The 16,653-nt window shown below is 39.9% G+C and overlaps 1 protein-coding gene across 1 annotated transcript in view; it reads left to right on the top strand.

Annotated features, from left to right (window-relative positions):
* Nucleotides 1-2,238: 2,238 nt before the first annotated feature.
* LOC121689413 (carcinoembryonic antigen-related cell adhesion molecule 5-like) overlaps nt 2,239-16,653 on the top strand; it is a 43,981-nt gene continuing 29,566 nt past the window's right edge. The window contains exons 1-3 of the mRNA XM_042069210.1: nt 2,239-2,334; nt 9,127-9,162; nt 9,251-9,523. Of these exons, the coding sequence (XP_041925144.1) occupies nt 2,313-2,334; nt 9,127-9,162; nt 9,251-9,523 (331 nt within the window). The 5' untranslated portion in view covers nt 2,239-2,312. The remainder of the gene's footprint in view (nt 2,335-9,126; nt 9,163-9,250; nt 9,524-16,653) is intronic.

Below are 16,653 nucleotides of genomic sequence, written 5' to 3'. Positions count from 1 at the left end.
TCTGAAACGAAATGCTGTTTTACATCTAACCACTGGTGCAAATAACTGACATGTCCAAATGGGCCTTGATGAAATGCGTCGCTACTGTTCATTCACATTTTAACGGGCCAAAGTTGAAGAGCTGTTGTCCGTTATTGTTCGTGCAAATATAGGCTGATTCATGTTCCCTTGCATTGTGTAACTGAGGTCCATGGCTAGTCTGGCTTTCACCAGACCAAGCTCAATCTTTTAAGAAATCAAAAAATAAATAGCGGGCAGATCAGGCTGGGTTCACCCAGCCTAGTCCATAGGCACCCGATATTGTTTAATTTTCCGATTGAGATATACATGCTCTGGCTATTCTAAATGCAAAAATGCATCAGGGAGTTATGACAAAACTGTAACTAACAAACTAGATCCTAATAGAAAGCTGTTAGCTTCCCTAAGCTACAGGTAGGCTAGAAGGTAGTAGGCCTATTTAAAACATAAATTGTCAATAGGCTATGCTGGCGACACAAATAAAATCTCTTTTGGAAACCAATGGCTTACGCCTTACAGTATCAAGCGGACTTAAACTGCCATATCGTGGCGAAAAGTTGTAATAAAATTCACACAGCTCCATGAGTCAAGGAAAGCGCGAATGAAGTAGCCACTTCTAAATGGGACCCACTACACAGTAGCTTAAGGTGTGTTGCTAAAGCAGCCATAATGAAATGAAGGTGTCATTGTTTGGATACTTCACACACACATGGTTTTTAATTTCACAGACTACAACTACCAAGCTGGAATCAAAGCACATCGATTCCCCTCTCACACCCTGCACGCACTTAAAACAAAATAAACAGGTGTCTCAGTCTCACGCATGTATAGGCAAAACTGTATCAGACCGGTGTAACGTTGGTAAATCTTCCATTGCACAGAATGATTTTTGTAGCACGTGCAACAAATGACAGTCGAAAGATACAATTACAGTGCTGCTATCAATTTGCTTGGTATAACCGCATTTATAGTTTTCTACAAATGCAATCAATCAAATTGGCCTCCATCACTCAACCAACGCTAACGGTAATATTACCTAGGTCCTTATTGATATTATAAGATTAACGTACCTGCAGTAAAAACCAAGCATGTCCGATAAACATCCTCAGATTTATTTCGGCTTCAAGAAGAAATGGGAATTACATTTCATGTGAACATCATCCTATCCTTATTAGACGTTCTCTGCGGTAAACTACAGTCCTTGTAGGAAGCGTCCATTGTTTTCCCAACCCACTTTTAACTTCCAACAAAATTACGTCTCACTGCAACGATGCGCCATCTAGTGGACAAATGACTACTTATCGCCAATACTTGAAATGCAGCCATGATGATGATGATGATGAATATTTATTTTGGCTTTCTTTTAATCCTACTGAATTTGTAATTATGTATCGGCCGTTCTAATACCGATAGTATGTGGGTGCCTGTGTGTGTGTGTGCATGTGTATATGTGTGCACCGCCATCTACAGGCCAATGAGTGTACAGTCACTAAATGTACACATAACCTAATTTTTTTTAGACCCCCCCATGGATGAAATTCTACGAAACTTGGCATACCCCCAGAGAATGCCAGGTCAATCATACACATAAAATGTGGTGCAGTTCTGAAGATCTTAACTGAAGATAGGGGCGATTAAAGCAGAATAATATTGCATTTTCATTTTTTCTTTACAAATGAGTGATTATGGGCCAGATTGATGTGGGCCCTTGAGACCAACATACCATAAACGATTCTTCATCCTCAGTGCCACGGTTCAGGTAGTTATTTAGGAAAAACTGCTTTTTTTGCGGTTCGGGGGTCCCAGCACGGGGGGGGAGTGGCCCCCGGGGACGAAACAAATTTTTTCTGTAAAAGTCTAGTGGGGCTACATACCCACCAAATTTCATGTGCCCCGGTGGTTCGGTGTCCTGGGTATCGTTGACCAAAAATTCAGGAAGTAGATGACGGGGGGGAAACTTTGACAATCGGCGGTCATAATAAGTAGCCTATTAGTTTTTAAATGAAAGCATTTTCTAGTGATTAAAAACAACATGATAAATTAACATGTTGTAACTTTGATAAACACTTAAGGGAAGTTATAACAGAAACGCCCCTTTATGAGGTTGATCACAGCACACACATCACGTCATGTCACACATTTCCTTAGAAGAGAGATGATATTGGGACAGAGAGACACATCACTAATGAGTCGCAAAAACTCCTCAGATGGAGACAGACAGGTTTAGTTCCTCTTAGATTAATAACTAGAAATCAGGACATTAAAAATAACAGATAGATTTAGAACATTACATCATGGAGTTGATACTAGCACTCGGTGAGTATTTCTTCTAAATGTGTGTGTGTATGTTTTTGAATGAAGGAGTGTTGAGTGGTTGACAAAACGTTTCAGGGAGAGAACTAGATCTTCAGTCAGCAAACATCTTTGCAAGCTGCACACAACAGATAACATGCTATATTGGTGTCATATTTTTGTCGCAAATATTAAAGGAACACACCAACCTTCTGGGAAATTTGCTTATTTACTGTCTACCCCACAGTTAGATAACAGGATTCTTCTCTTTTCTGTGAGTGCAATAACCCAATCTGACCCTGTTAGACTAGCGTAGCATTATTCATGGAAGTGGGTTAGAACAGTTAGCCTAGCCTAGTCAGCAAGTGAGGTTATTCCCAAAAGCTTGCCATATTCCTCTAAATGTTGGAGTTGGAGCCTATCTTGTGTGGGTTAAGTTCATTTAGAAGCACACAAACACACACACACACACACATACACACACAAACACACACACAAACACACACACACACACACATACACACACACACACACACACACACACACACATACACACACACACACACACATACACACAAACACACACACACACACACACACACATACACACACACACACACACACACACACACACAGAGGGGCACACTGAAGGGGAGTGAAAGGGGAGTATGAAAATTAGGACAGAGTGTGATAATTAGGAACTGCATTTCTTTGTTACAGTGATCATTTTTCAAGCGTCCTGTTAAACTATACCACGTGTCAAACTCCCATGGACTAAATGTCATTTGATGTGGCCCACGAGAGCTTGCTTTTTAGAGAAGACTACACTTTGTTATTCACTTGGAAAATGGCATCTTTAATCTGATAAATTAAAAGCATATATGTTATAATAACACAACATAATATTAATGGGCACCCACACACAGTATGTTTACATGTTTACATTATGAAAGTGCATATAAACTGACGCAGAATCATATATTCTGTAACTAAACCCATTTAAAATAATAATAATAATAATAATAATAATAATAATAATAATAATAATGATAATATAATAATAATAACTAGAGAATGTAATTCCAGGGAATTACGAGTGCATGAAAATGGAAAAATGGCTGCGTAATGAAATATTGTTAAATATATTGTCTAAAATATAATCTAAGTAAAAAGATGGAGGTCAGATAGAGAAAAAAAGTTGGCAGGGAGTCATCAATCGATGACAACTGACAGTTGGAATGGCCGAACAGTTAAATAGTTGAGTAGTTTAAATAGTTAAATTATTTTATAGCGAATTATTGTATTGAGGACTTATTTTGAAGTTGAAGTTGTTGAGGACAGAGGAAACAGTTGGCGGGAGTTGTAGTTGATGACGACTGACAGTTGGAATGGCCGAACAGTTAAATAGTCGGACAGTGAAAATGGTTAGGTTATTTAATAGGATATTATTGTAGTAAGTACTTTTTTTTTAAACAGTTGTAGGCAGAGGAAACAGTTGGCAGGAGTCATAGTTGATGGCAACTGACAGTTTGAAAGGCAGTTAAATAGTTGGACAGTTTGAACAGTTAAATAGTTGGTTAAATTATTTAAAATGGAATTATTGTAGTGAGGAGTTTTATTTTGAAACAGTTGTGGTCAGGGTAAACAGTTGACGGGAGTCAAAGTTGATAACAACTGACTGTTGCTAGAGTAGTTATGGTGGTTGCTATTCTGGTTGCTAGGTTAATGATGTTGGTTGCTAGGTTTTAACTGTGAATGTGGTTGCTAGGCTGTTGCTAGGGTACTTGAAGTCGTTGCTAGGTTGTTGCTAGGGTGTCCATGGTGGCTACTATCAGAAAAAAAGGAGTTACTACAGTGGTTTGCTAGTATAATTATCTTGGTTGCTATGGAAACAGCTGAACAGTTAAATAGTTGGATAGTTTAAATGGTTAAATTATTTAATAGGGAATTATTGTAGTGGAGACTTTTATTTTGAAATAGTTGTGGACAGAGGAAACTGTTGAACAGGATCTGTAGTCTTAAGAGAGCCAGATTGTATGCTTAAAGCCTGAGACAGACAGTTGCTGGAGGTGGCCGGAACCATATGGCTCTGCTTAGGATTCCAAGTGCCCTATTGTGATGCCATAATCGGCAATGTTAAGTCTATGGGCAAATTTTTAATAGTTTTTAATTAATAGTTCAAAAAGTATAAAAGTTACAAATATGAAAAATACATTCCACACCTGTCCTAAGTAAGACCTACATAACGCAGTTTGAATGAAGTTTCTACGTTAAACGGTTGAAGCCGCATTAGACGCGGAACAAGCGTTAGAAGAAGAAGAATAAGAAGAAGAAATCGGATAACAGTAGATTGCATTTTCATGCACTCTATTAATAAACTGTACATAGTTGTACACTTAAATATTAACTTGATGCAATGGTAATGGTAATTATACTTTCAAAGCTAGGCTACTTAATTTGTTGGTAATCAATTTTAATAGAATATGGAGGCAATTGTGCAAAAATATTATAGATATTATGTAAGGGATAACGGCCGCCATGGTGTCCTGTTATATGGAATTAATGGACGAGGGAGAGGGGCAAAGAACTCCCCGACACGCAGCGGAGTTGCCTCCGCCCGAGTCCATTAATTCCGTATAACTGGACACACCTCGAAGTCCGTTATCTCGCTTATCACCCGGTTGCCACTGTTAAGCAAAGGAAACACGTGGTTCCGTTTAAAAAGAAGCTGATTAGTTCAGCTTGTTTTACAACTTTCGTTGGCCCTATAACAGCCATAGCATGGGCAGTTAACTTGTTTACAGTTGATTCCATTGTTGCTAAGACTACCTCCAGGCTCAACTGTAGTCCTACTATCGTTGTTACAGTTACCATTCATAAGCATTGATATGGAACAGCGATTAAACTTTTTTTTACCAGATCTACTTCATAGGTGTCCCGTTATTCAGAATTAAAAGCCACCCCGCTAGCCAATCAGAAAAGAGTATTTCTTCTCTCCGGGTGATAATGTAACTTATAATACTGGAAGAGTATGTTAATATACATATATTAACATACTCTTCCAGTTACAACTGGCTTTTGAGGGCAACCATGATGCTGATGTGGCTCATAATGATAATTTCACAATTCTGGCCTAGACAGTTTAGCGATTACTTTTTATCACCACTAGTGGGACTCTTGAGCAAGCTGAACCAAGGTGTAAATACAGTACATGTAATACATAAAGAAAAAAAAACATAATGTGAAACAACCCCACTCTACTGTCAGATATTTTCAGGAAACATTTTTCATATAATTTGTTTTAATTTATTTTGTTTTGTTGTGGATAACACCAATGACTATTATATTCCATCAGGTTTTATAAACCTGCATAGACCAAGCCTGAACTGACATGGTTGATCTCATCAAAGGAACAACATTTAGTTACTTACTGTAATCCCAAAGGTACTGACTTACAGTAAGACCATATAGAGGAACCTAAACAGGTTTGAGAATAAAACATAACATAGGCCCTAAACCTAACCCTAACCTAGAAAATGACTCAGCTGGCAATGACAAACACACAAACATCAGTTATTGAAAACAGAGCTTTTTCTGTGCAGTAATGTAATGATAACTTGTTTTTATTCCGTGAATGTTGAAATTTAAAAAAGTAGTACATTTTTCTCAAGATGGAAAATCTTGATCTTGAGGACACTATCACAATGCAATGCAAAACCCACAAATAAACAACACCCATTCATGCAAACTAAATGAAAAATCCATTCTAAAAATATAATGCATATTCCTACTTAGTACTTCTATGAGTGCTTAAAAAAAATCAACAGCAATGTTTTGAACAAAATGGAAAGTTGTGTCATTTTAGCCTACCTGAAAATAATACAACTCTATATAGCCTTTTTCAACTCTGAGCAGACAACTTCAATTATTTTTATTCAGAAATAGCATGTCAGCTCTGGAGTTAGTTGTGTGCACAGTCTATTCACTGTGAGACCCGCAGCAGAGATAACTCCTTGTGACCAGCCTCGGTAAATGTGTCTGATTAACTCTCCACTGGTCGAGAGAATTCATATGCAATGAGGCGTCCACAGTCTGTGAGGTCTTTTTTCACAGTCTTCCACAGTCTTTTTTGTAGTCGTCCACAGTCTTTTTTTAGCCATTTAACTGTATTAGTTGGTTGAAACTCTTCTTATCGGTTGTTGATCATTGCTGAATTATGAACATCCCTATTGTGAAAGACATATAAACACACACACATACACACAAATACACTAACACACGCACGCACACACACACACACACACACACACACCATCCATACAAACACACACACACACACGCCAACACACACACACACTCAAACACAGCATGAAAACGAGAGCGAGAGAGAGAAAGAGGACATACATAGGTCTAACATAGTAAGAGTGAGGAAAAGAGGAAGATAAAGGGTCTTAGTTTTATCCCTCCATGTCGGAATAAGTTGACTGAACACAGACACAGAATGAGGAACTAGACTTCCTGTGACCATGGGAGTTGTCATGTGAAGAAAAAAAAAAATTGTTATGTTGATAAAAATGTCGTTTAGTCGTGTTGAATTTATCCGGTTTAAATGACCTGGGGCCTCATGTACAAAGACTTGCGTGGATTTCATACTAAAACATTGCGTACGTGCAAATCTGAAAAGTAGCGAATGTAGCAGGGCGAGGTTTTGAAGGACAGCACTAAGAGTCAATCACTGTAGCCAGACTACGCCACCCTGGGCCTAGCACCCATGGAATGTGTTAAGAGAACACATAATTGCACCATAGCACACAGGTTCGTATACACGAGATGTGAATTCCAGTGAAAACATGACCAAGTTTATTCAACTGAAGCCAGGGAAAAGGAAAGGGGAATAGCTGCAAAAAGACATGAGGACTAGTCCAGGTTAGGAAAGTACAAAAATATTTATTATGTTTTCTTGTTATACTTTTGTTTAAAAATGATCACAACTTACAGACAGAGGTTCCATAGGGGAGGTACGATGGAGTGGAATGAGCAAGGCAGGGGCTTACCTGGGGGAGGCAGACTACTGATAATGTGCCCTAGAGCCCACACACAAAAATATCAAATAGTAACACTGCAGACCACAGCAAACATTCTGATAATTCACACCAAAATGTGCATCTTTACTGCACCACCACTACGTGACTGACAAGCCTCCCGCCAGCAAGAACCCTGCCCGCCAAATTAACAAACAGTCAAAAGTTGTTGCCCCCAGACTCTATGGAATAGACAAACACTGGATAACTAAGATAATAAAGTAAGGTAAAACAAAAGGGTACAAGTAAAAAAACAGAAACAAAACAAAACTAAGACAAGACAAGGCAGCAGCACGACCTACGCTGAGGGCAACGCGGATGGAAAGGCCATGCTACCCATACTCCTCTCTACACCAATTTCCCGAGGACAGCATATCCATCCATCTACAGGGCTGACGGTCGGTAGACCCCAGTGCTCAGACGAGGGACAACCAGTGGAACCTACCGAGCTACTTGCTGTAGAGCTCCTAAAGTAGTGCATGGTTGGCCTAATTGAACGATTGGCCCCACCCACTCATTAGCAGAGGGCCAGAGAAAGGCCAGGAGGAAAGAGCAAGCTACACGTACGCACAAAAAAAATCCTGATGTATGAAACTGTGCGTACGCAGCATTCCACGCAGTTTTTCTTTGTACATCCCAATTAACGTGAAATTAAAATTAATTTCCAGCGAATGCGAGGTAGAAGTGCTCATCTGACGAAATGGCAAGAATCTTACGTCTTTATCATCTGTAATTAATAACAAAAACCAGTAGTGGCAGAGCGTGGTAGTGGCTAGGCTATAGGAGACCGTGGCAGAATTATTGGTCAGTCTGCAAGTAGGTGACAGGGTTCGCATAACTGGGTTTTGAATGCATTTGGACCATTGCAACATAACTGCATTAATTAAAAAAATCATTAAATCAATCGTGTCCAAGTACCACGCATTGTGCACCTGAATGGAATAAACAAAGTTGATCCAGGCCACCTCGCCACAACATTACAATTTCTGGACCATATCGCTATATTTGCACACAAGTGTGACAATAATGTGAATGCTTACTCGAGGAAAGTCAAAGTAGCCATGCAGTCAATCATACTAAGGGAAATAGCTTATATTCGCGCTTATTAGTCAGCCTATCTATTCACATGCATGATCCTGCCCCATATGTATTTCTTTTAAAATGAAAACTATCGGAGATATGAAGGGAAAACACTCAGCAAATGTTAAGGCATGGGCAAATGCGTGAAGCCGACCCCATTTATCACAGGTTTTGTGGAAAGCTCTTTAAAATCTGAAATGTTTGATAAGCCAGTCATCAACAATCGTGTAACCAAATATTGGCACTGTGTAGGCTATAGGTTTCACATTCCGTTTTAATTCCTATCCCCTAATAAGTCTACAGTTGTCATTATAGATAGGTTGTTGCATAACTTAGTAGTATTTGCGCATGTTGCATGTCCATTAAATAGAAACAGACATATAGTTATTTTTGGATTCCCAAGAGTTCAAGCTTTCAAATGGTGTATAATATTATCATGCTACATGTACATACAGTAGCAATATGGTGCATACAATTGATTTTGAATGTTGGGGGGGGGGGGGGTGCCAATGTAGGAACACTGTCCGTTAAGATTAAACATAACTGACAATTTTAGAGAGGATGGTTTGATGGCTTAGATTACACAACAAAATTAATCGACACATATAATTTATAATGCTGCCAAAATTATTCACTGATTCTGTCTGTGTTTCAGTTTTGGGATCCCAATGTTATTCATGTTACACAGCAGGTAAAAGAACACAAATCTCACATCACAGGCTGTTTGTATGGAAAGGTGTCCTTAAATATTGCTCATCATGAATATGCCTGTTTTTCAGAAAGTCTCAAGGCAGTAGTGGTTATGGAGCCAAACCTGTTGCCTATTTTCTGTGGAGAGAATATCAACCTTCGGTGTGACATACAGGGAGAACCAAACAATGGTCAGTGGTGGTACCGCTGGTACAGAGGTGATTCTCTACTGGAAGACACAGGAAAGAGTGTAATTTCACTCAACCAGACGGATTACCCATTATACGACAGTGTTTATAAATGTACAGCACAGAGTCCAGAGGTTTATTTTGAAAGTGAACCTTTCAAAATGGTTGTAATGGGTGAGTTTCCAGTGTGTCAGCCATAGAGCATGTCTCAAACATGGCCAATTGTATCCATTTTAAAGTATTATTTGTAGCTAGTTGTTATGAACTATAAATGTACAGCATCAGTCACGGGTCACAGGTTTCTGCTTGAAAGTGAACCTATCAAAATTCCTGTAATGGGTGACTCTCCAATGTGCAAATATATTTCTTTGTCAGCCATAAAGCATGTGCCAAACATACCTAATTCATTTTTAAGGTATTATTTCTAGCTAGTTTTTTAATGAGCTCTTCAAATAGTGGCAGCGTTGGCCTACTGGTTAGGGCTTCAGGGTTGGAACCAAAGGGTTGCCGGTTCGATCCCCGACCAATAGGAAAAATATGGGCAGGGATGTGGTTGAGCACTGCTCTCCCATGCTCACATCCATGGCTGCAGTGCCCTTGAGCAAGGCACCTAACCCCTCACTGCTACCCGAGCGCCACTGTAGCAAGGCAGCCCACTGCTCTGGGTTAGTGTGTGCTTCACCTCACTGTGTGTTCACTAATTCACGGATGGGATAAATGCAGAGACCAAATTCCTTGTATACACAAGTATACTTGGCCTAGAAACCTGATTTACATTTTGACAGCCTGCATGTTCAAGTAAAGGGAGATAAACACATTGGGCTATATCTTGCACTTTAGCGCAATTGACTTTGCGCAAATCGCTTTGTGGGCAGATCTTGGGCGCTGTTTCTATTTTACCGGCGGGATCATGACTGTTGCGCCCGACGCAAATCTAAAATGGGGTGGTCTGAAGTAGCTACATTAATCATGGTTGTGGTTTGGGCGCAACGTGTAATAAACCAATCAGAGCGTCATCTCACATTCCCTTTAACAACAGGCACGCTTGTTCCATAGCGGATTGCTATTATGATGGCGGAATTGACAGGCGCAGCCAGTAACGGTTCACAGAGCCTTGTCAGTTGGGAACAGTTTGCTACTGATTTTTCCTCTTGACAAAATGTAATACAGAAATGTCACTTTCCGATGTTTTGGGATCACTCTCACTGAATCACGAGGTTATGAATGCATGGTGATATTTTTGCAATGTAATCTACCTCACTATAGAGTATAGACAATGCAGATCTGTCAGATAAGCTCTCCTCTCCCGTGCTGCTGCTGGGGCATTTGGCATGCAGTTCAACATCACGTCTCATTAAGTCCTCTAATATTTCCTAATTTATGTCATCAACACATCCGTGATTCATAGAATTGTGTACCCTGGATTTATACCTATTTTTTCACATCGGACACCACACTGATTTCCCTCGTGTAGCAATATTTGTCCTTGTAATTATGTATGGTTTGGAGAAATGGGAACTGCGTCGGATAGATGAGAGGAGCAAAGTGCATTGCACAACACAGGCGCCCAAGCAAGCGCTCCTGCAGGTGTAAGCTACGGCTGTACCTTACCATCAGGCAACAGAAACAGTTTCTAAGTTGACCTTTCCAACTCTGCACAGTATCCCATTAACTGCATGACAATAGGCTATTTACAATATTTTATGTAAAGTAGAGTTTGTAAACACGTTATCATCAACTTAATGCACGCACAACTTCTGTTTGAGCAGGAGAGAGAATAACATGAATGGACGCAGCAACTACAGAAATTGTAGCCAAGGCTACTTGCTGCTTTCTTTTATGGTTGCTGGTTAACAGCACATAATAAGCTTATTTAAGCGAATTCACAAACTCAAGACTTCAAGGCCATCATGGATATAAAACGTTTTTTGAAAACAACGAAAGGATGGAGGGAACAAACAGGGCCGTTTCAAGGAATTTGGGGGCCCCAAGCAAAATGGACATGGAGGCCCCCCCACCGCACGCAAATCCTACAGGAACCACAGCATAGCCATACAGTTTAAGTTTTTTTGATATTTAGAAGGGATGCAGCTGCTTTCACAACTACCAATGCTTACTGTAAAAACATCCCAAGCGAATGTTATACATTGACCTAGGCCTACTTGTAGCTTAACATAGCATTTAAGCATTCTGCTGTTTGAGAAATAGACAGACGCACCTGGTGCTTTAAAGACAGTAAACAGCTGGCGTGCATGAATACTACTAGACATGAATGTTCCAGTCTGCTTTGACGCACGTGATTTATCGTGGGGTTTTCCTAACCCCCATTTGGTAAATAGATTATCACGGTCGAATAGTTAGCAGAGAAGCTATGCCACTTTCATCAAAACCTATTACAAAGCTATAGCAATGTTATGTCATTAAATACGATAAACAGTGATTCTGGAAAATATCTGCGTCTTCCTTATCCCGTTAATAAACATATTACAGTATGTAACCATATTCCGTCCGTTCGGGATAAAAAAGTTGCGTTAACTAGTTTGTTACAAGCAGCATGGGCCGTCAGGCAGGTAGTTAACATAAACATTTTTTGCTAGGCTAGCCTTCCTGCTGCGACCACTATCTTGTTTTTTATTGTCATCCTCTTCCTTTTTCTTCTGGCTTCCGGACACATAACTCCGCTTCATATGACTGCTGAGGTTTTATATTTTCGCGGCAGCAGCAGAGACCACAAACCTGGCTGGCTGGCTGCTGTCAGCGACTACTGAGAGGGGCCCCCTTGAGGGGGATCCCGGTATTGCCGGTAACAGTGTCGTTGCACTTGCACTTGCACTGCATTGACTATCAAAGGAGCGCTCATAGTTTGTCGTTGCATTTTATTCTTAACCAGTCGTTGTCTTGGGGCCCCTGGCCAGCTCGGGGCCCCAATCAATTGCTTGGTTTGCTTGCCTTCTAGTGACGGGCCTGGGAACAAAGCAAAGTTTGGAGTTATTTCAGATGGGCTACAACAAGGTAGGCAAAATTGTGGTGCTTGTCAAAACCTTAGCGCAGCTGGAATAATGCTTATAGGCTGATGTTAAAGCGCACACAATGTTTAAAGCCATACACAACGGTAAATTGGAACAAAACTAAAGGTAACTTTAGCCTTTATAGGGCTGTATAAAGTTGTCCAAATGAATAGGTTGTAATTAGGCGTTGTTGTTGTAAAGATATTGCATAGATGTACTATATAGGCTACTAAATTTTTAGTTGACCAATGCACGAACAAAACCGAGAAATTGACAAATACTATCAAGGCTTTGAATGTTTCCATTTGTGCACAGGGTGTCTGTAGATCGGTGTGCATAGCATTCATTTCTGCAGGCCTGTGGCCATGCATGTGCCCTTAAAATAGCATCTGAATTTGCGCCACTGACTTTAGACCATGAGGTTCCTGGTCTGTGGCGGAATTGTTTTCTGAAACTGCAAAATATCAACAGGGACCGTTTGCGCCGGAACACGACCCCTCTTTTCGCTGAAACGGCCCCGTGGGCGCACATGTACCTGTGGAGGGAAAATTCCAATATGCGCTGACTGCAAAATAGGAAAGACAAATGCGCGAGTATACGAAGTCAATTGCGCTAGTGTGCACGATAGAGCCCATTATCTTACATGTTTCACAGAAATATCTCAGGCTATAATCACCATCCAGAGTCCTCAACAGCCATTCTACAGTGGAGACAGAGTCACCCTGAGGTGTAACATCACATAGGGTGAAGGCTGGGAGTATCACTGGAGGAGGAATGGTAGCAGATTAAACGGTTTGATTAACAGCACCATCACTATCTCCCTTCCTAATGAAAGTGGTCTCTACCGTTGCTATGGAATAAGGGGACATTTACAAACTATTACAGTCCTGATATTCCTATTGTTTTCAGAGATATGTTTTCCATGTCCATGTGTTGCTCCAAAGCTGTATTTAAAAGGTGCTTAGGTTTAAAAAGTTTTTGGTTGTGGAGTAGAGTTGCCATTACTTTCCTGTTACTGTAGTAAACTACTTTGACAGTATCTTCCTGTTACACAATACCAGTCAAAAGTTTTGAAACACTTTGGGCCCTCTCGTGCACCTGGCTCAGATGGTGCAAAGTGTGATGCAAGGCTTATTCTTATCTTACACTCAATACATTTAGGAATTGTTCGCCATGCGCTTCACTGTTATCAAACCTTGCACCCAGTGGTATGGAAATTAATGACATAAGTTGTGGTCTGGTGCATGATCCAAAATTTGTTATCTTACACCCTCTAAAAATCATTATGCCACTGACCAAGACAAACCTTGTCTATAGCGAAAGGTGCATATAAAGCACAGCTGACGACGCATTGTCACAAGATGTACTGTAAGCAACTCCTCTGCAGGATAAATATCCTTAGGATTTTTATTCAGTCATTCAAACATTATAAGTGTTGCTTTTTCAGGCTATGTTTTCAATGGTAACCCTTTGTCAGCCAATAGTGAAAGTAATTAACTGCGTAGAACTGTTTTGTCATTGACTATGAGACCATGGTGAAGTTAATTTCACTTTGCCTATGACTTCAAATAATGGAAATAATAATTCAAAACATTTCACCCTCTCCGACATTGTGCACACCTGTCATTTTTCAGAAAAGTTTTCCTTTACACTAACCCGGGTATATGCCTTCAAGAGCATGCCAAACCTGTCGGTGGCAGTGTAAGGAGAAACTCAATCCCAAGTTAGCCAATCAGAATCCCGAAAATACCAAAAAAACGATCAGCCCGGAGTTTTTAAAACTCCGTTTGCGTCTAAATGACACTGTCAAATGCAGAACAACATCACCAGTTGCATCGTTTTCGTTGTCATCTAAACAGGGCCTAAGAAACAACCCTTTTTGCACCCAGTGCAAAATCAAGCCATTAAATGAATGATTGTGCACTAGCCATGCCTTTAGTTTTTACGTCTCACTGTAAAAAAAAAAAAAAAACGCCTGTTAACTTGACAGTGAAAAACTCAAATATTCAGTTAAATCATCAAATGCTAACTATCAACTAATCTAAGGACTAAGTATTGTGAGTAAGGAGGACTGAAGTTGGCACAACTAACATGGACTCAAAATTGGTAATTAGTATGATTTAGTACGATTTTAGGATTAGTACGATTTTAAAGGCCAGCACTGACAGGGGGCCAGAGAGCCCCCTCCCTGATAATACTATATATTATTGGTTGGGCCCAGAATTACTGACGGTCATAGGGCCCAAATTCTCTAACAGCGCCCCTGCAGACACATAATGCAAGTAAGCATTGAGTGCCCAACTTTGTGACATCGCCAAGGTGTCAGATAATTGCTAATTGAGAAGGTTGTGAGTTTGAACCTCACACGGGGCATGATGCTTTTTTTATCAACTATAGTGATAAACCATGGTTAATTTTCGTAAGTGACTGAAATAGAGCTACAGAGGCTAGAATAGTTTTTACTTTCTGCTGGGTTACAAATATCTATATGAACTGACCACATTTCAGCCCTCAAGTCACTTGAGTCCAGGGCTTTGAACCGATTATTTTTTTCAATCGGTTCGTTCCGAACAGAAACGGAATTATAACGTTTCCGGTTATGAGTTCCACCAATAAATTGACGTTCCCGAACCGGTTAGAACAAAAAAATACTGTTCCCGGAACGGTTAATTTCGTTCCTGTCAGCTGTTTAATGCTATAGAATTATGTCACATCTTTCTCATCCTGCTTAAACCAAATGTAATAATATTACAACCATTATTAAATAATAATAATTATATTATTAATAATAATAATAATTAAATAGGCCTACAATTATTTGAAATGTGTAGTTTATTGTTAAAAGAGAAAATTTCCACACAAACGTAACCAAATTATTAAGACACGTGGTTATGCCACTCGGGCAACAACAAATTCCAACTGTCGGGGGGAAAAGCCATTTAGCCAAATGTTCGCTAGTCCATCATTAACGTGGAGTCGACAAATATAGCTATTGATATTGTGTTTGGAATGAGCGTTTTAATTAACGATGGATCGTAATTTACCTCTTATTTAAGATGTAGAGTGGAGACTTTGTAATCCACCGCTCTCTCTCCATTCAGTCAGCGAATGTGTGATGTGATGTCACACAGGAAGTGAACCTCAGCCGTCATGGTAACGTGCGCAGGAAAATAATTACTTTTTTTTTTTAGTTAATTAGGCAACGAAAACTTTGAGGAACGAAATAAAACCGGTATTAACCGGTTACCATTATTTTTAAATAAGTGTTCCTGTTCCAGAACATAAAAAATAATAACGTTTCCGGTTTCGTTTCTGTTCCCTGTAAAATACAAAAAGTTCCCGGTTCTCGTTTTCGTTCCTTGAACCGGTTCAAAGCCCTGGTTAGAACATCCACAAATGACCTAGAAATACCAACAGAATGTGATGAAACAATGCCTGTTCTCTTTGTTGTTGATGTGATGTCCACTGAAGTTAGCATGCAAATCACAGAGGTGGAAAGTAACTAAATACATTTACTCATTTCACTGTATAGAGTAGTTTTTTTGTGTATTTTGTATTTTTTAAGTAGTTTTTCAAATTAGTACTTTTATTTTTACTTGATTACGTTTTGAGTGAAGTATTGTACTTCGCTACATCACAAATCCCATGCGTTACTGAGTAAAAAAAAAAAGTTAAGACTAACGACAACCGAAAGGAAGGGGGGAAATTGCGCCCGGAACCACTAGAATGATCAGCATGTATCAAGCTGGCACCAAGTCTTTCTGAAAGAGATGGAGATGGAAGTGGATCACGAGATAGGCTACCTCAGATTACCTGTGTAACCGAGGAAAGTGTATTTTCCGCTCTTTCAATGGGTTGCTTCAGTTCTATTGCGGAGATATTCAAGCAGTTTAACACCATGGGATTTCGTGTTTTAACGTGTGTGCTCATCTTTCTTTGGAAAGAAGTTTATTAGCATCTGTTTCCCCTCATTTTCATCTCTCTTTTTCTCGTTTTTGCCTTTGTTTTTTGGTAATCCAACTTGGTTTTCTTGGAGAAAGACATTGTACCAGCAGCACAACAATTAGCTGTCCACTACTAGCGATGCTCAACTACGTAAACAAAATGAGATACCTTATCAATCGTTGTGCAGGCGGACCAAACCATTTTGCGCTTTAGCAAGGGAGAGTGAGAGTGACCTTTGGCCTTGTCAAACTCATATTAGGTAGTGGGCCGGATTTGTTGAAATGAAACCTTGTTGGGGCAGCCGTAGCCCACTGGTTAGCACTCTGGACTTGTAACCGGAGGGTTGCCGGT

Source organism: Alosa sapidissima, chromosome 18, assembly GCF_018492685.1.
Source record: "Alosa sapidissima isolate fAloSap1 chromosome 18, fAloSap1.pri, whole genome shotgun sequence".
NCBI classification, from domain to species: Eukaryota; Metazoa; Chordata; class Actinopteri; order Clupeiformes; family Clupeidae; genus Alosa; species Alosa sapidissima.
The sequence above is the reverse complement of the archived record's forward strand: the minus strand, read 5'-3'. Positions and strand labels throughout refer to the sequence as shown.